Source organism: Natator depressus, chromosome 7, assembly GCF_965152275.1.
Source record: "Natator depressus isolate rNatDep1 chromosome 7, rNatDep2.hap1, whole genome shotgun sequence".
Taxonomy (NCBI): domain Eukaryota; kingdom Metazoa; phylum Chordata; order Testudines; family Cheloniidae; genus Natator; species Natator depressus.
Window position 1 is genome coordinate 75616559 of NC_134240.1, and position 19773 is coordinate 75636331.

The 19773-nt window shown below is 45.3% G+C and overlaps 1 protein-coding gene across 1 annotated transcript in view; it reads right to left on the reverse strand.

Annotated features, from left to right (window-relative positions):
* Positions 1–1954, reverse strand: part of CCDC6 (coiled-coil domain containing 6) — a 71250-nt gene extending 69296 nt beyond the window's left edge. The window contains exon 1 of the mRNA XM_074958827.1: positions 1688–1954. Coding sequence (XP_074814928.1) covers positions 1688–1954 — 267 coding nt within the window. The remainder of the gene's footprint in view (positions 1–1687) is intronic.
* Positions 1955–19773: the final 17819 nt, after the last annotated feature.

Below are 19773 nucleotides of genomic sequence, written 5' to 3' on the forward strand. Positions count from 1 at the left end.
TGAGCATAAGCTTTCATGAGCTGCATCCAATGAAGTGATCTGTATGCATCCGATGAAGTGAGCTGTAGCTCATGAAAGCTTATGGTCAAATAAATGTGTTAGTCTCTAAGGGACTAAAATACCGTAATGGTAACCTGCATATTTTCTTACCCCTTGTCTTCTCAGATGAGGAGTGTGAACTGAAGATGTACTGAGTGTATCCATAAATTATGTATCCTTAAATGAACTGTCTTCCAGTCCATTCAACACCATTCTTTACTATGAGTGACTTTATGGAATGTCTATATTCGTTCTACATAAATCCCAGAATGCTTACTTCCTGTAAAATATTCATTTATTTTAATAAACTTGCATGTTAATTATCAATTACCAAATAAAGCCATATAGATCAGAACCCATCTATTAGCACAGAAGTAAGCAACTGTACTTCATTAGCCATGGTGAGGAAATCAGCATGTTTTCTCATCGAGCTGCAAATTTTAGGCCCCCATCCAGATTACCTTATGCTGGCACAGATCCAATGGCAGGATCAGGGCCGTAACCAAGTGCAGTATTTACAATACCTCAGAAACACTATAAAACAAAAGACAGAAAGTATAGAATCTTAAAGGAGTCTGATTATAGCTCATTCTCGTTTTCTACTCTAGTTTTCATACAGTAAAGAACATTAAAATAGGAAAATATTTTAAATAAACTAATTCATATGGCACCCATTTTGAAAGACTTCGCCTGAGTTAAATTTTTCTGCAAGCATTTAAGAGAGAAAGAACAAAAATGTTCCATTTATGCAAGAATACATTAAGACTTAGACAGCTCTGAATGTGTTATGATTAGATCCATTTTACTTGAAAGGTTTGGCACGAGGAAACTTCTTTGAGCTGCAACAGCAACAAACCCTGCTATTAAAACCCAGTATTTTAAACCCAGTTCTGTGCCAACAGATTCAGGTATTGTAGTAGTTCCCCCAGGCCCTTATCAGCATACAGGATGTTAAACCTTTACTAAACTATTTCCAATTGTGTCAGACATCTAGGGACCCAACCCAAACACACTGCAGCACCGCCAACGCTTTTACCCCAACTGCCAGACAGGTGCGCTCAATGTTTACTCCCTTCTATAAGGAGCTGGCAAGCTGCAGAGAAACAGCAACGAAAGCCTGTCAGGGAAGAGCCTGACCTCCTCCATCTGTGGTCCTCACCGAGTGGGGCGCAGACACGGTGCCCGACCCCCCCGGCTCCTGGGCAGAGCCCTTCCTAGTGCAAAGCGCTGGGAGTTTCCGAGATCACGGAGTTCTCCCCCCAGAAACTTCCCACCCCAGAGCCTCTGGGTCGCTTTCCCGTCACCAGCTCGTGCATTGCTCCAGCACCTTCTTTCTGGTAATTACACCCCCACCTCCGCGGCGGAGAGCGCCTCAGGACCCCGCGCCATTGGCAGGGCGGGCAAGGCCAGCCACCGAGCGAGGGGATGCCCAGGGGTCGTCTCTGGGGGAACCCAGCAACCCCACCGCAAGCCACCCAAGAAGCGGGGACCCTCCCCAGCAGGCGGGTCCCCCCTTCAAAGCGACGCGGGAAAGCCGCCCGGCCCAGCGGCGCCTGGAAGCCGGGCGCCTCCCTCCAGGGCCGGCGGGGGCAGGCATGGCCCTGCCTAACGCACCGCGCCGCAGCCCCCTCGCCGAGCCGGCACTCACGATGGTGACGCTGGCCTTGCGCAGGTCGCGGTTCTCCTCCTGCAGCGCTTTGCACTTCAGCTTGTAGGTCTCCAGCTCGATCTTCAGCACCTTGTTCTCCTGCTGCAGCGAGGCCAGCCGGTTCGTCAGCTCCTCCAGCCGGAACGGCGAGATCACGATGCCGCCCGCCTTGCCGCCCCCGGCGCCGGGGCCCGCCGCGCAGCCCGCCGGCGCCACGCCGCTGCCTCCCGCGCCGTCCGTGTCGCTCTCGCTGGCGCTGTCCGCCATCGCCGCGGCCGCCGCCTCCCACCCCGCCGCTGCCTGCGAAGGGAAGAGGGGAGGGGGCGGGGCCGGCCGAGACGCACCGCCTGGGCCGGGCTGCAGGGCGCAGGCTCTGAGCCGCGCTCGCCGGGAAAGCGGGGAGCTGCCCGCTGCACTGCCAGCCAGCCCACAGCGACACCGCCCGCGGCCCGGCGCTACTGCAGCCGCCCCCGGGAGCGGCGCTGCGCGGCCAGGGTAGCGGGGAGCGCCCCGCCCCTGCCAGGGCGCCCATCTCCTTCCTCTGCACATGCGGCCAGTCCCGGCAACCAGAATCCCCAGCGCTGTGACTCCCCCCCCACTTCGCAGCCTCTCTCTTTCTCAGCCACCACGCAGAACCCCACCCCCCCGCAGCCTGCCTAGCCACCCCTCGCTGCTGCGTGTCCTCTGCCCCCACCCTACTCCTGCACCCGCCCCTGCAAACCCTCCTCCACCCTCGCCCTCCCTACCCTCTCCTCCAGTCACCCCCCAGTATCCCACGGGTGGCAGCTCGCTCGGTGACCCACACGTCCTTAGTGTCAGGGTTCTTTCCCCACTCTGAACTCTAGGGTACAGATGTGGGGACTCGCATGAAAGACCCCCCTAAGCTTATTTTTACCAGCTTAGGTTAAAAACTTCTCCAAGGTACAAACTTTGCCTTGTCCTTGAAGAGTATGCGGCCGCCACCAAGCGTTTTAAACAAAGAACAGGGAAAGAGACCTCATGGAGACGTCTTTCCCCCAAAATATCCCCCCCAAGCCCTACACACACCCTTCCCTTGGGAGGCTTAAGAATAATATCCTAACCAACTGGTTACAAAAATCATTAAAGACCCAAACCCCTGGATCTTGAAACAATGGAAAAATCAGGTTCTTAAAAGAAGGATTTTATTAAAAAAAAAAGACAGGTAAAAATCATCTGTGTAAAATCAGAATGCAAAATACTTTACAAGGTATTCAGATTCAAAACACAGAGGATCCCGCTCTGGGCAAAACCTTAAAGTTACAGAAAACAGGAATAAACCTCCCTCTTAACACAGGGAAAATTCACATAAAACAAAAGATAAACTAAAAGAAAAGGAGTACTTGTGGCACCTTAGAGACTAACCAATTTATTTGAGCATAAGCTTTCGTGAGCTACAGCTCACTTCATCGGATGCATACTGTGGAAAGTGTAGAAGATCTTTTTATATACACACAAAGCATGAAAAAATACCTCCTCCCACCCCACTCTCCTGCTGGTAATAGCTTATCTAAAGTGATCACTCTCCTTACAATGTGTATGATAATCAAGTTGGGCCATTTCCAGCACAAATCCAGGTTTTCTCACCCCCCCCCCCCCCACAAACCCACTCTCCTGCTGGTAATAGCTTATCTAAAGTGACCACTCTCCTTACAATGTGTATGATAATCAAGGTGGGCCATTTCCAGCACAAATCCAGGGTTTAACAAGAACGTGGGGGCGGGGGGTGTAGGAAAAAACAAGGGGAAATAGGTTACCTTGCATAATGACTTAGCCACTCCCAGTCTCTATTCAAGCCTAAGTTAATTGTATCCAATTTGCAAATGAATTCCAATTCAACAGTTTCTCGTTGGAGTCTGGATTTGAAGTTTTTTTGTTGTAATATCACAACTTTCATGTCTGTAATCGCGTGACCAGAGAGATTGAAGTGTTCTCCGACTGGTTTATGAATGTTATAATTCTTGACATCTGATTTGTGTTCATTTATTCTTTTACGTAGAGACTGTCCAGTTTGACCAATGTACATGGCAGAGGGGCATTGCTGGCACATGATGGCATATATCACATTGGTGGATGTGCAGGTGAACGAGCCTCTGATAGTGTGGCTGATGTTATTAGGCCCTGTGATGGTGTCCCCTGAATAGATATGTGGGCACAGTTGGCAACGGGCTTTGTTGCAAGGATAGGTTCCTGGGTTAGTGGTTCTGTTGTGTGGTATGTGGTTGCTGGTGAGTATTTGCTTCAGGTTGGGGGGCTGTCTGTAGGCAAGGACTGGCCTGTCTCCCAAGATTTTTGAGAGTGTTGGGTCATCCTTCAGGATAGGTTGTAGATCCTTAATAATGCGTTGGAGGGGTTTTAGTTGGGGGCTGAAGGTGACGGCTAGTGGCGTTCTGTTATTTTCTTTATTAGGCCTGTCCTGTAGTAGGAGACTTCTGGGAAGCAGGAGAGTGGGGTGGGAGGAGGTATTTTTTCATGCTTTGTGTGTATATAAAAAGATCTTCTACACTTTCCACAGTATGCATCCGATGAAGTGAGCTGTAGCTCACGAAAGCTTATGCTCAAATAAATTGGTTAGTCTCTAAGGTGCCACAAGTACTCCTTTTCTTTTTGCGAATACAGACTAACATGGCTGTTACTCTAAAAGATAAACTAATCCGCCTTGCCTGGCTTACCTATACTGGTTGCAATATTGGAGACTTGGATTAGGATGGGTTGGAGAAGATGGATTTCTGTCTGGCCTCTCTCAGTCCCAAGAGAGAACACATAAACAAATAGCACACACAAAAACCTTCCCCCGCCCCTCTCAAGATTTGAAAGTATCTTGTCCCCTTATTGGTCCTTTGGGTCAGGTGCCAGCCAGGTTAGCTGAGCTTCTTAACCCTTTACAGGTAACAGGATGTTGCCTCTGGCTGGGAGGGATTTTATAGCACTGTATACAGAAAGGTGGTTACCTTTCCCTTTATATTTATGACACGCCCCCCCAAATCACAGATAGGGTGAAACACTGGCTGTGATTTCTTCCTGGAGCTCTAGGGGAAAACAGAGTTAATAAAACACATGCATCTCTAAATAAACTACTAACTGCATAAAGACTAACAATATTTCCCACATCTTAAGGACGATTTGGACCAGTTGATTCTGGGAAATTTTCATGGGAGAGTGCATCAGCCACTTTGTTAGAAGCTCCTGAAATGTGTTGTATGTCAAAATCAAAATCTTGGAGAGCTAAACTCCACCGAATAAGTTTTTTGTTATTTCCCTTGGTGGTATGAAGCCACTGTAGCGCAGCATGGTCGGTTTGCAGGTGGAAATGCTGTCCCTAAATGTATGGGCGTAGCTTTTCCAGAGCGTAGACAATGGCATAACCTTCCTTTTCACTGATTGACCAGTGGCTTTCCCTCTCAAACAGCTTCTTGCTGAGAAACACAACAGGATGGAACTCTTGATTTGGTCCTTCCTGCATTAAGACTGCTCCCACGCCACGCTTGGACGCATCTGTGGTTAGTAGGAACGGTTTGTCAAAGTCTGAGTCCCTTAGCACATGGTCAGACGTGAGTGTTGCTTTAAGCTGGTTAAAGGCCTTCTGACACTCTTCAGTCCACTGAACTGCATTTGGCTGTTTCTTTTTGGTTAGGTCTGTCAGTGGGACGGCGATTTGGCTGTATTGCGGTACAAATCACCTGTAATATCCAGCCAAGCCTAAGAAGGATTGGACCTGTTTCTTTGACTTTGGGACAGGCCACTTTTGGATAGCATCCACTTTGGCCTGTAGGGGGTTGATAGTTCCTTGACCCACCTTGTGTCCAAGTCTGTTTAGGCCTATTTGACACTTCTTAGCCTTAACAGTTAGTCCTGCCTCCCTTACGTGCTCAAAGACTTTTTGTAGATGTTCCAGGTGTTCTGCCCAGGAATCCGAAAATATGACCACATTGTCAAGGTAGGCGACTGCATATTCTCCCAATCCCGCTAGGAGACCATCTACAAATTTTTGGAAGGTGGCGGGTGCATTCTGCAGCCCGAAAGGGAGCACATTAAATTCATACAGCCCGACATGTGTGATGAAGGCTGACCTTTCCTTGGCGGATTCATCTAGTGGTACCTGCCAGTACCCCTTGGTTTTGTCCAAGGTAGAGATGAACTTGGCCCATCCCAGTTTCTCCAACAGTTCATCTGTGCGTGGCATTGGATAGTTGTCTGGGCGAGTTACAGCATTTAGCTTATGGTAGTCCACGCAAAAACGTATCTCCCCATCTGGTTTGGGAACTAGAACCACTGGAGATGCCCATGCACTGCCAGAGGGGCAGATTATACCCATCTGTAGCATATCTTGGATCTCCCGTTCTATAGCAATTTTAGCTTGAGGAGACACTCGGTAAGGTTGGGCTTTAATTGGGTGAGCATTACCTGTGTCAATGGAGTGGTACGCCCGCTCAGTCAGTCTTGGGGTGGCTGAGAACATCGGCGCGTAGCTAGTGCACAGCTCCTGGATCTGCTGTCGCTGCATACGCCCAAGGGTCATGGAGAGGTTCACCTCTTCCATGCCACCATCACTTTTCCCTTCATAGTAGACACCTTCAGGCCACTCAGCGTCATCTCCTCACTGGGCTGTAAACTGACAAACCTTTAATTCTCTGGAATAAAAGAGCTTTAAAGAATTAATATGGTACACCTTAGGCTTTCGGTTTGAGGTGGGGAATGCTATGAGATAATTAACAGCTCTTGGACCGTGAATGGCCCCTCCCATGACGCTTCCATTTTATGGGCCTGGAGCACCTTTAAGACCATGACCTGGTCCCCTACTTTGAAGTACCGCTCTCTGACATGTTTATCATACCAGGCTTTTTGCTCTTTTTGAGCATCCTTTAGGTTTTCTTTAGCATGGGCTAAAGAGGTTCAGAGGGTGTTTTGTAGGTTGGTTACAAAGTGCAAAATGTTAGTTCCTGGAGAAGGTGTAAACCCCTCCCATTGCTGCTTCACCAACTGTAATGGCCCCTTAACCTCACCGCCATATACAAGTTCAAATGGGGAAAACCCTAAACTGGAATGTGGTACAGCTCTGTAGGCAAAAACAACTGCTGCAACACTAGGTCCCAATCATTGGAGTGCTCATTTATGAATTTACGTATCATGGCCCCCAAAGTTCCATTAAACTTCTCCACCATGCCATTTGTTTGATGGTGGTAAGGGGTGGCAACCAAGTGATTTACCCCTTGAGCTTCCCAAAGGCTTTCCATAGTTTCTGCCAGGAAATTAGTCCCTGCATCTGTGAGGATGTCGGAGGGCCAACCTACCCTGGCAAAAATGTCTGCTAGTGCACGGCACACACTTTTAGCCCTGGTGTTGCTTAGAGCTACTGCTTTCAGCCATCAGGTGGCAAAATCCATGAAAGTCAGTATGTACTGCTTTCCTCTGGGTGTCTTTTTCAGAAAAGGACCCAGAATATCCACAGCTACTCGCTGAAATTGAATCTGAATGATGGGGAGTGGCTAGAGAGGGGCTTTGACCTGGTCTTGGGGTTTTTACACTCTTTGGCATACCTCACAAGATCGGACATAGGCAGAAACATCCTTGTCCATTCCCTCCCAGTGGAAGGACCTCCCCAAACGGTCTTTGGTCCTGTTCACCACAGCATGGCCACTAGGATGATCGTGGGCTAAGCTCAAGAGCTTTTCCCGGTACTTAGTTGGAACTACCAACTGTCTCTGAGGATGCCAGTTTTCCTGGTGCCCACCAGAAGGAGTTTCCTCGTATAAAAGTCCTCTTTCTAAAACAAACCGGGATCGATTAGAAGAGTTGAGAGGTGGTGGGTTGCTCCATGCCTCCATCCAAGCTCTCTGGAGGCTTTCATCTGCTTCCTGTTCAGCCTGGAACTGTTCCCTTGATGCTGGAGACATCAGGTCCTCACTGGATTGTGGACCTGGGCTTGGTCCCTCTGGAAGCGATGCAGGTGATGGGGCTGTTTCCGTTGATGGTGAACCGCTCTCCGCTGGTACACTATGGGGTATTTCAGGCTCTGGCTGAGCCTCTTGTGTAGGGTCATCTGCTGCTGCTGCCAGTGGAGGCTTGGTGGTGCCCTCTGGTGTTGGAGCTGTAGACGGTGTTGGAGCTGTAGACGGGGTTGCAAGCGCTGGACTCAGTGCTGGCAATGGTTCTGGTGCTGGTTGCTTTGCCAGTTTTGGTTCAGGGACTGGCTTTGGCTGTGTCTCTGGGACTGGATCCACTATGGCCGTTGCAGTCGTTGGCAGGGGATCTGGTTCCACCACCTCCATCTGGGTCTCTGGTAACACAGATGGGGCCCTGGTGGAAGGCTCAGGAACAGGGATAGGTGTGGAAGCTTGCTTAGTCTGGCTGCAGGTGACCATTCCCACCCTCTTGGCCAGCTTTACCTGGTTGGCCAAGTCTTCCCGCAGCCGCATGGGAATGGGATAATCATCATAGACTGCAAAAGTCCATATTCCTGACCAGCCCTTCTACTGGGCAGGCAACTTGGCTGTTGGCAAATCGAAAGAGTTGGACTTGAAGGGTCGAATCGTCACTTGCACCTCTGGGTTGATTAAGTTGGGGTCCACTAAGGATTGATGGATAGCTGACACCTGTGCTCCAGTGTCCCTCCACGCTGTAAGCTTCTTCCTGCCCACACTCACAGTTTCCCTTCGCTCTAACGGTATCTGGGAGGCATCTGGGCCTGAGGACCTTTGTTGTGATCCCGGTGCAATGAACTGTAATCTGTTGGGGTTCTTGGGGCAATTGGCCTTCACATGCCCCAGCTCATTACATTTAAAACATCGCCCAGTTGACTGGTCAGTGGGGCGAGGTGGGTTGCTGGAGAATGGTGTGGTGGGACGATAAGGTGTCTGGAGTTTTCCTTGGGATGTAGGTGGGGCCTTGAGTTGCCCCCGGTGATAGGGTTTTGTTTCGGGTTGCCCCTTCTGATATTCACTCCAACTGCTACTAGTTTTTTTCTTTTCTGCTACCTCCACCCATTTGGCTCCAATCTCCCCCGCCGCGATTACAGTTTGGGCTTCCCATCTAAGATGTACCTTTCTGTTTCCTCAGGAACACCCTCTAAGAACTGCTCCATTTGCATTAGGAAGGGCAACTCTTCTGGAGATTTAACACTTGCTCCTGATATCCAGGCATCCCAATGTTCCTCAATGTGGTAGGCATGTCGGGTAAATGACACATCTGGTTTCCACCTTAGGGCTCTGAACCGCCGATGGGAATGCTCAGGTGTTAGCCCCATTCTGACTCTTGCCTGGGTTTTAAAAAGTTCATAACTGTTCATGTGTTCCTTAGGCATTTCAGCTGCCACCTCTACTAAGGGTCCACTGAGCTGCGGCTGCAGCTCTACCATATACTGGTCTGTAGAGATGCTGTACCCAAGGCAGGCCCTTCCAAAGTTTTCTGAGAAGGCCTTGGTATCATTGCCTGCCTTGTAGGTGGGGAACTTTCTGGGATGGGAAGCGGGACCTGGAGAAGGATTGCTAGGGTTGGTTGGTATATTCTGCTGAGCCCTTGCCTTCTCCATCTCCAGTGCATGCTTCCTCTCTTTTTCTTTCTCCTCCACAGCTCTCTTGTGGGCAGTTTCCTCTGCCTCCACCATGGCTTTTTCTGCCTCCATAGCTCCCTTGTGGACAGTTTCCTCTGCCTCCACTCTGGCTTTTTCTGCCTCCATCTCCAAGCGTCTTAAGGCCATCTGTCTATCATGCTCTTTTTGTTTCTCTTCAGCTTCGAATCTGGCCAGCTCTAGTTTATAAGCTGCTTCACTGGTAGTCATTTTCCTGCTTTCTTGTGCTTAACTCTAGCTATACCCAAGAGTTAGGGGAAAAAAAAAACTTGTGAATTTCCCTGCAGGAGGTTAACTACCCTGTCTTTAGGTAGAGAAAACTCCAGCTCAAAAAAGAAAGATCCCTTTGTAAAAAAACTAACACCTCTGTCTCCAGGCAAATAGACAGAAAACCCTCTAGCTGCTCTCAGCTTAAAAAACCAAAACCTCTTCAGGTATGTGCTTCTGGTTCAAAATGATCTCTGGTTCAATATGATCCCACCACTCTGCCACCATGTCAGGGTTCCTTCCCCACTCTGAACTCTAGGGTACAGATGTAGGGACCCACATGAAAGACCCCCTAAACTTATTCTTACCAACTTAGGTTAAAAACTTCCCCAAGGTACAAACTTTGCCTTGTCCTTGAACAGTATGCTGCCACCACCAAGAACAGGGAAAGAGACCACTTGGAGACATCTTCCCCCCAGAATATCCCCCCAAGCCCTACACATCCCCTTTCCTGGGGAGGCTTGAGAATAATGTCCTAACCAACTGGTTACAAAAATCATCAAAGACCCAAACCCCTGGATCTTGGAACAATGGAAAAATCAGTCAGGTTCTTAAAAGAAGGATTTTATTAAAAAAAAAAAAAAGACAGGTAAAAATTATCTCTGTAAAATCGGATGGAAAATACTTTACAAGGTATTCAGATTCAAAACACAGAGGATCCCGCTCTGGGCAAAACCTTAAAATTACAGAAAACAGGAATAAACCTCCCTCTTAACACAGGGAAAATTCACATAAAACAAAAGATAAACTAATCCGCCTTGCCTGGCTTACCTATACTGTTTTGCAATATTGGAGACTTGGATTAGGATGGGTTGGAGAAGATGGATTTCTGTCTGGCCTCTCTCAGTCTCAAGAGAGAACAACACATAAACAAAGAGCACACACAAAAGCCTTTCCCCCACCCCCCCAAGATTTGAAAGTATCTTATCCCCTTATTGATCCTTTGGGTCAGGTGCCAGCCAGGTTAGCTGAGCTTCTTAACCCTTTACAGGTAGCAGAATGTTGCCTCTGGCCAGGAGGGATTTTATAGCACTGTATACAGAAAGGTGGTTACCCTTCCCTTTATATTTATGACAGGGGACTACTAGCAAAGAATCCTGCTGGCTACCCCAGGGCACACGTGGCTAGGACAGTGACTCTCTGAGACTGTTTTAGCCAATAAAACTCAGCCAGTCAGATACCCCTCCAGGGAGAGCAGCCAAGGCCATGCTGCAAACATTACCTCATTTTAAACTCCCATGGAGAGTGGAGGAAAGTGTATTTGCATTATTTAGCCCTCGACCTCCCATCTCCATTGCCTATAACTTGCCGCACACCTATGGCGTTCCATAAATAATATCCCTCCCAACACTGTGGTGTGCTATGTTGTCAAGCTTGTTTGACCCTGCAAATACTTAAAGCCTGAGATCTGGTATAGCTATCATTATTATTACGTCTAATAAGCACCATGTCTGCTTATGGAGCTGTATAAAAGATAACACCAGTATATAGAAAATGTTCATCCAGGTTTTTTTCCATGGTAAGAGAATTTGAAGATTTAACTTTTGTGTCCATTAATTATCATAAGTTTCTCATCTGATGGCAGGTTTTTATATAGTTTATGGCAATTTTTGCTCTTTCCTCTCTGGCAGCATTATACAGGTTTTCTTATTGATAATAATGTCAAACTGTTTATGCCAAACTTTAGGTTTTGCGTAAAAAAAAATTGCAAACATATTTTTCAGAACATTAATATTTTAATGCAATTACCCAAATAATCAGTGTAGAGTTTTTCTCCCTTGTTTTTGATGTGAAGTGCTTTATGATAATTTGAGGACATTTTTCTTGTACCTTTCTTGCGTTTGGGGCATTAGAATAGAATTGTTTTCCCTACTAGTAGGTAGTAAGTGTTGAATTTAATAGGCAGTGGGTTGCAATATCTTATTCACTTTGGTTATATCATTTCTCTCTGGAGTCTGATCCTGCATTAAGAAACCTGCAATCACGCAGGACCCACCAACTTCATTGAGGCTCTGCATGGGTGTAGAATTCCACTCACATGGTTCTCAGTACAGGATAGGGGCTGCAGTTTTTAATGTGTGTGTGTGTCTCACATTTAAACATCTAGGACACAGGAAGTCAGGGGGGCTCCACACAGGCTCAGTGGTCCATCCATGGTGAAAGAAGGTGAAAGACCATGGCCTATGTGTAACATTTGTTTGCAGAACTTTAGGTGATGAGTTTCATTCCTGCCAGTGTAGTTAGTAGTTACAGTCAAGCCCCAGCCTTCATTTCCTTTAGTGGAATAAATGGTGGAACTTCACTGCTAATTTTAACAGTAGTTTACTGGTGTGTTGTATTTATCCAGTAGGTATTTTTTTAAAAAGGCCCAAGGAGTTTTTTCTTGTAAATCAGTCTGAAATTCCTTTATATATTATGAGGTCCATCCAGGTATGATAAAGTAGACACAGAGCTAAAATGGAGCAGAACAATAAAAAATTAAACAGATTTAAACAAAACACATTCCCTTGCTCCCATCCTTTCCAGTAGCAAAATTCCTAACAAATTGAATGTGTGCTTTGTTTGCATATATCTTAGCATTCTAGACTGAGCCTCCTGGTATTAGGGCCTGAGGCTGCTAGGGAAGCAACATGGTATTAAGAACTGGGTTCACAAAAGACTAAGACCAAAATTTACAAGCTTGAGTACTTAAATTTTAGCACCTCTATTTCTGTTGAGGTGCCAGAATAAGAGTGACTCCATATTTAGAGGTTTTGAGTACTCCAGCTCTTCTTGACTCCTCACATGCGTAAGTACTACTCCATGTGAAGAACAGTGGCCAAATCAGATTCTGAGTGTTGTTTGTGATACTGACAGTAGGTGCGTGGGGCGGGGGGCATGTGAATAGAGTGCAAAAAAGTCTTCATCCTGCCTCACTACTGATTTAATAATCTCTCAATGAATGGTAATGCTTTTTAAGTGAGCACTTTGACATACTTTAAAAAAAATATAATCAAACAACTTATGCCCAAACTTTAAGTTTTGTGTAAAAAAGAGAAAAAAAATTACTAACCCCGGCTTCAATCCTGCATTGTGATGTGCACAGAATAACTGCTGTGCCTACGCAGAGCATGGAGCTTCATGCAGGAGTAGCAGTCAACCTGTGCACAATCACAATGAAGGATTGGAGGAGCCCTAATGTTTTACAAAACCTTAATATTCACCTGCAATTAAAGCAAACAATGATTTGTTTGTGTGTGTGTTTGTATTCCTCTGCAGTGCTATGAATCCAAATGCAACAGAACTGTGTTACTTCATGAAAACCAGAAAGTGGCACGATGAAAAAAAATACAGTGAAACTGACTCATCTAATTTGACTGTTCACAAAACCTAAACAAACATAATAGATAGTGAAAATGATATTTTTACAGTTTCTTTCCGTTATAATAATTTAAGGTGGTAACAAGAATAAGAATCTGATGCTCTTCTGTGTTGCATCAGTTTTATACCAGTGTAGCTCCATTGCTTTCACTTGATAACACCAGTGTAAAGCTGCTTTAGCAGAATGGAGAACCAGGCCTATTATTGTCATTTTTACTATATCTCTTTAAAGGATTGTATCATTGTTAAAGCAAAATGAAACCTAGTTCACACAGCCTTGCATTGGGTTTCCCATGCTGCCAGCGAACAAAAATGATGTAACTTTTCAGCAAGCTGGCTGCTTCCTACAGGCTGCTCAGAAATATGAACTGCAGTTTAGAAACATTTTATCAAATAAATTTCTGTATGGTGAGAAGTGCTTCTTAACCTATGAATTTTCAAGTACTACAAGTCTCAAAATGGGTGAAACTTTCCTTTTAAAGCATCTAAATAATTATATGGCAAATTATAGGAAATATTGATTTTCTTAAGCTAAGTGCTTCTGTAATATCTTTCTTGTCCAATGTAAATTCTTATCTGGGTCGGATAGCAGTAGACAAGCAGCTCGTTACATTGGATAGGGATTCTGGTGGTCTGAGTGATGTGAAAGAGTAGGCTAACTAGAAATAACACCATGTGGAAACACAGATATAACAGCATTCCTTCCACTTTATTCATCACTAAGCTACAGAGGATCTGGCTTGCCTACATATAAATTCACACTGCTCCTTATCACATTATATCTGTTGGTTTCCACACTCGCTGCTTTACTGCAGCATGGACATTCTTTCTTGGCAGGGCATGAAGCAAGTTGGCTTACTCTTGCTAGCTGTCACCAACTGCCTGGAAAGGGAGCCTTGCTGCATAGAGTCAGCATTTTTTCAGATGCCTGACTCCCTTAAAGGGTCCTGCAAGGCTTCTGGAGAATAAATGTTCATCAGGAATTAGGGAAAAATAGGTGTTCTGATAAATTGTACAAATACTGAAGAATAGTGCAGTGCATATGTTTGAAGAAGTTTGGAAAGATGCTCACATCATTTTTTTCTTTGCTGATGCAAATGAGACCAAATTTGTGGGTTTTTTCCCACTGTTTTTTACTGTTATTTCAAGGAAAGGCTGTCTAGTTTTCAGCTTCCTGTAAAAATAATTTGTTTGAAACCAAACATTGTCACAACAGGGATCTGAATATGAATTTACATTACTGCAATAGAAACCCATTATAAAACACACAATATTATAAAAATACCTATCATTTATTATTTGCTAAAATTTGATAATATGCTCAGCTCTTTACAAGACCTGCCTTGAGGTGGTGCTTACTGTCACATCAGGGCAGCTGAACCAGTATTCTGCCTACGACCCAGAGCACCCACTCTCAGACTTCTGGCTGCCCAGCCATCACATTTCCTGGGAGGAAACGTTTGTCTCTCTTGCTCCTGAACAGGATATTTCCAGGCTGCAGTTTCCTGCCTGCACTGTGAATTCCCCAGCATCAGTTAGAGACTCAGATTTTAAGGCCAGAAGGGACCATCATGATCACCTAGTATGACCTCCTGCATGTTGTAGGCCACAGAACCTCATCCACCCACACCTGTAATAGACCCATAACCACTGGCTGAGTTACTGAAGTCCTCAAATCAGGATTTAAAGACTTAAAGTTACAGAGAATCCACCATTTACACTAGTTTAAACCTGCAAGTGATCTGTGCTTAATGCTACACAGGACGGTGAAACCCCCACCCCACTCCGGGACTCTACCAATCTGACCCACGGGAACATTCCTTCCCAACCACAAATATGGCAATCAGTTAGACCCTGAGCATGTGGGCAAGACCCACCAGCCAGACGTCTGGGAAAGAATTCTCTGTAATAACTCAGAGGCCTCCCCATTTACCATCTCATCACCGGCCATCAGAGATATTTGCTGCTAGCAATTGCAGATGGGCTGCATGCTGTTGTAGACAGTCTCATCAGACCATCCTCTCCATAAATGTATCAAGCTCGGTTTTAAAGCCAGTTAGGTTTTTTGCCTCCACTACTCTCCTTGGAAGGCTGTTCCAGAACTTCACTCCTCTGATGGTTAGAAACCTCATTCTAATTGCAAGCCTAAACTTGTTGATGGCCAGTTTATATCCATTTGTTCTTGTGTCCACATTCACACTGAACTTAAATAACTCCTCTCCGTCCTTGGTATTTATCCCTTTGATGTGTTTATAGACATCATGATACCTCCCCTCAGCCTTCTTTTGGTTAGGCTAAACAAGCCAACCTCTTTGAGTCTCGTCTCATAAGATTGGCTTCCATTCCTCTGATTATACAAGTAGCCCTTCTCTGCACCTGTTCTAGTTTGAATTCATCTTTGTGAAACATGTGTGATAAATGAAGGGGGAGAGGGGAATAGTTCCCTTTTATGGACACCCAGCCAGCCAGTTAGCTATAAAGTCCCTCTTGGTGGCTGTTCTCTGCTTGCTTTACCTGTAAAGGGTTAAAGTCCTCCAGGTAAAGAAAAGGGAACCTGACCAAAAGAGCCAATGGGAAGGCTAGAACTTTTTAAAATTGGGAAAGAAGCTTGCCCTTTGTGTCTGTTGTTGTTCTCTGAAAAAGGAGACACGGAGCAGCAATGCTATAAGCAGCTTTAAGCCAGGTATGAGAAATTATCAGATCATACCTAGAATGACTAATTTGAAATCCCCAAAATATGTAAGTAAATTAGGAATGTTTAGGAAGATGCAATTAGGTTTATTTCTGTTCATTTTTTAAGGCTTGTGGACTCCTCTGTGCTAACCCCAGAAGCTTTTGTTTGCTTGTAACCTTTAAGCTGAACCCCCAAGAAAGCTATTTTGGGTGCTTAATTTTTGGAATTGCTCTTTTAAAATCTAGCAAAAGCCTAAGTTCCAGATGTATTTTCTTTCTTTTTTGTTTTTAATAAAATTTACCTTTTTTAAGAACAGGATTTAATTTTTTGTGTCCTAAGAGGTTTGTGCATGTTTGATTAGCTGGTAGCAACAGCTAATTTCCTTTGTTTTCTTTCTCAGCTCTTCCCTGGAGGGGGAGTGGGGGTGAAAGGGCTTGAGGGTACCCCACAGGGAGGAATTCCCAAGTGCTCCTTCCTGGGTCCAAGGGGGTTTTTTGCATTTGGGTGGTGGCAGGGATTACCAAGCCAAGGTCATAGAAAAGCTGTAACCTTGGGAGTTTAATACAAGCCTGGAGTGGCAAGTATTAATTTTTAAAATCCTTGTGGGCTCCCACCTTCTGCACTTGAAGTGTCAGAGTGGGGATTCAGCCTTGACAACATGGGAGACCAGAATTGCACACAGCACAAGATAGTCTGGTTTTCCTTTTCTTCAGAGACTATAAATAGTGCTGTTGCCACAGCTAAGTTACCACACAGTCATTTCTAAGCAAACATATTTATTCCTAAAGCAAAAGCATTACAGGGAAAACAATAAAAGAACCTACATACATGCTAATAAGCTTAACAATGCTCACCCCAACTCCAACAAGTGCTCTGGCCAGAGACAGTCCACCCAACTCCACGTGAGGTTTTTTTTCTGTAGTCATAACTTCATAACAGCTGTGAGCTCAAAACAAGCCCACACATGAACATATGATTCATTCTTTTATCCACTTTTGTGTCTTCGATCTACAGAGATCGTGAATCAGCCAGACAATGGCTTTGTCCTCAAGGCCTAGCTTCCAAAGGATGGGTCCATCCTGAGGTAGGTAATTTGCATTTGCATCCTCCTCCCATGTATTTTCAGGGAAACCCACACAACTAAACATTCAGTCTTGTCTGGCCCATTGTTTTAAAAGAGTCCGTTGAAGCTTATAACACTTCCCAGAGCTTACATTAGTCCTTTCTCCTCCTTAAAGAAGTTATATACAATCCACAATAATATATAAATGTTTGCATTTTTAATACAGTAACGCCCAAGATACTTAAACTTAATTCAGTAACGTTTAATGTAATGCAGTAAGGTTTGTCCAGGATATTGCAGGAAATTGCCATATCTGTCACGCTTACAAATATCACTCATTTGGTGTGAAATACCTTTGCCCCACCATCACAGTGTTACTCAGTAGGACACCCGTAGATAGCTGAGTCTTCACTGTAGTTCCTACTCTGGTCAACAGGGCTTGCTGAGTTCCTTCTGCTTCCAGGCATTCTGAATAGAGAGCCAGGGGCTCCAGGCTCCTCCTCTTTTGCTCCTGGTCTTTTCTCACTGCTCTTCCTGGTGGATCTCTTGCTCGTGCTGTGCTTCTTAGTGCAATACAACATGGCAGATAGTAGCAGGCCCCAGGCAGCCCAGGGGAAAGGGAAAGGTGGCTCAGAGGGGCCAGCTTTCTCCCCTCATAACCCTGATCTCATCAGCTGTCTGAGTTCAATCATGGGGTATAGTTGAGGATCCAGGCTAATAAATGTGGGGGTTCAGTACTACAGGTTAGTACTTACTGTACATTCAAATGTACTCACGATTTCCAATTCTTCTTCAGATAGGCAGCACTGCAGCATGTGTATTGGATTCCCATGGTCATTTTCACCATTCTAGCATCCAATGTTAGTGCTCATTTTAGATGGAGCTGGATATATTCTGTATAATGTATTATATATTGCGGAAATAAACCTCCTCTCAGTGGTTAGCTCATAATATTTTATTCCACTTTGTTATTGATCTTGTATTTGTATTGATCATGGCCTCAGCGTTTTCTCCATTTGTCTGCTTTATTGTGAAACTGGGATTTATATGCTGCAGAGTAGCACATTTAACTTTTGAAAGAGCTCAAGAAGAGTCAGCAGTGAAGTCTCTTCAGGAACAGAAAAAGATCCCAGTCATATCTGACTCCTGCCTAGCTATTTGGCTGACCTACAAGCATTTTCTTTGTCTAAATCATATAGTTCACAGTGGCTAAGAAGAGACAAGATACTTCCATACTGGAACAGCTGATTTATATTGAGAACTACTCTCTTAATCAATGGAAAGATGTATTATTTCACTGAAAGGCACCTTATGTACATCAGAGAGCATCTCCTTACGGAAGTTATTAGTCTGATATTAGATATCTTGTTCATTGTGAGCCAGTTGGAATCAGCATTGCAGAACATGCCACAGTTTGCCCAAGCAGCTTTAATAATACAAACCAAAACCGCAGAAAATCCACCCGGGGTCAGTTTGGATTGCAGAGACATTGGATGTCAGTAGTGGTTTTTCACTAGCAAGAGGTACCTAATGCAGGAGTTACTGTAGCCCTACCCATGGAGAAACAATGCCAAAACAGCCTATGAGTAAGAGTGGAGACTAAGAAAAATTAATTTGGCTGTAATCGTATTTTTATGTCTCTTTCGCTTGGATCTTTGAAGAGCCTAACTGCATTTTTCAGTTGGAACTGAATTTGTGTGCGTTCCCTGCTTTCCCAATTGCTTCTGCTCTATTTCCTCATCAAGATGCTCTGTACCTTTTCAATACCAGGTCAGCTCTGTGGAGAATCCATTAGCCCTTTGTGGAACTAGCATACCTTTCGGGAAAGAGATTATGCATCTCACATAGGCAGGAATCAGGGCTGTACTCTAAAACTGACTCCCTGTTGGTTTTCCATGTTACAGATAAATGTGACTTGTATTACATGCATTAGACCAAGGCTGGTGCTATAATGGAAGCAGCTTTACAGATTCGTAGTCAAAAATCTTTGTTAAAAAAGATATAAGGATGAAAGTGTGTTTCATCAAAGTCCAACTTCTGTCCAAAACCAATATTAAAACTTTCTTTTCTCAAATATATTACACTCATAAACCCTCCTCCCCCAAATATTAGAAAATCCAGAAATGAACAGTTAAAGGGTGCAGCCAGTTAACCACAATGTGAAAGGTGCGCAGCCCTCCCCGTGGCCAAGCATGGCTTTGCAGAGGCCTGCCTCAGTTTCCAGCCTGAGGGTCTAGCGTCCTGCCCAGCACTTCTTGGCCTTCTCTGCCTTCTCCGCAGGCCTTGGGAGTCAAGGTTCCACATAAAGTTTAATGGATCAAAAGGCCATCAGGCTGAGTTTCAGGTCCCTTCTCCTAAAGTTCACTGAGGGCAACTAGTGCAAATTCCGAAAGACACACTATTACCTGAATAGATTGGGGGTGCTTGTTAACTTCTGTGTCAGAAGGCCATCCATCTGGGGGATTACTGCACCTGGAAGAAGGTCATCTGGACTTGGACCTGTTTGCTGCAAGATAGAACAACAAATAGATAAAGTTTGTCTTTGAGTGGGCAGATAGGAGAAATGCATATCATGTGTCTTTTCTCTCACACTGGGGAAATGGGCTCCATTAAGTCTCTTTCTCATTCTCAGGGCACAAAGGATTTGGCAGGACAAAGCCAGAGTAATTCTGGTTGCAGCAATATGGGCAAAACAGACCTGATTTTTTAGAGCTAGTCAGAGAGTGTGCCCCCATAACCCCCAGGAAACAAACTTTTCATTCAGTGAAAAATTGAAAACCAAAATAGTTAGGCCAAAACTTGAAATAGTTTGATCTGGAAATGTTGCCATGGTGCCTTATGGGAGTTGTGTTTTGAGTGCTTCATGCTCCATTCTCCTCTCTAGGCCAGCATCCCCGGTTGGACTACATCTCCCATGATGCACCAAGATTTCCCTTCTTGGTGAGTGGAGGGAGTGCATAATGGAAGAGGAAGCTCCCTCCTCCCTCACTTTGAAAAATGAGTCAGTCTTAGGGTTGCCAGGTGTCTGGTTTTCAACTGGAATACCCAGATGAAAAGGGATCCTGGTGGCTCCCTACCTGCCCTAGCTCTGCATGGCTCCCGGAAGCACCCGCCAGGTTCCTGTAGCCCCTAGGTGC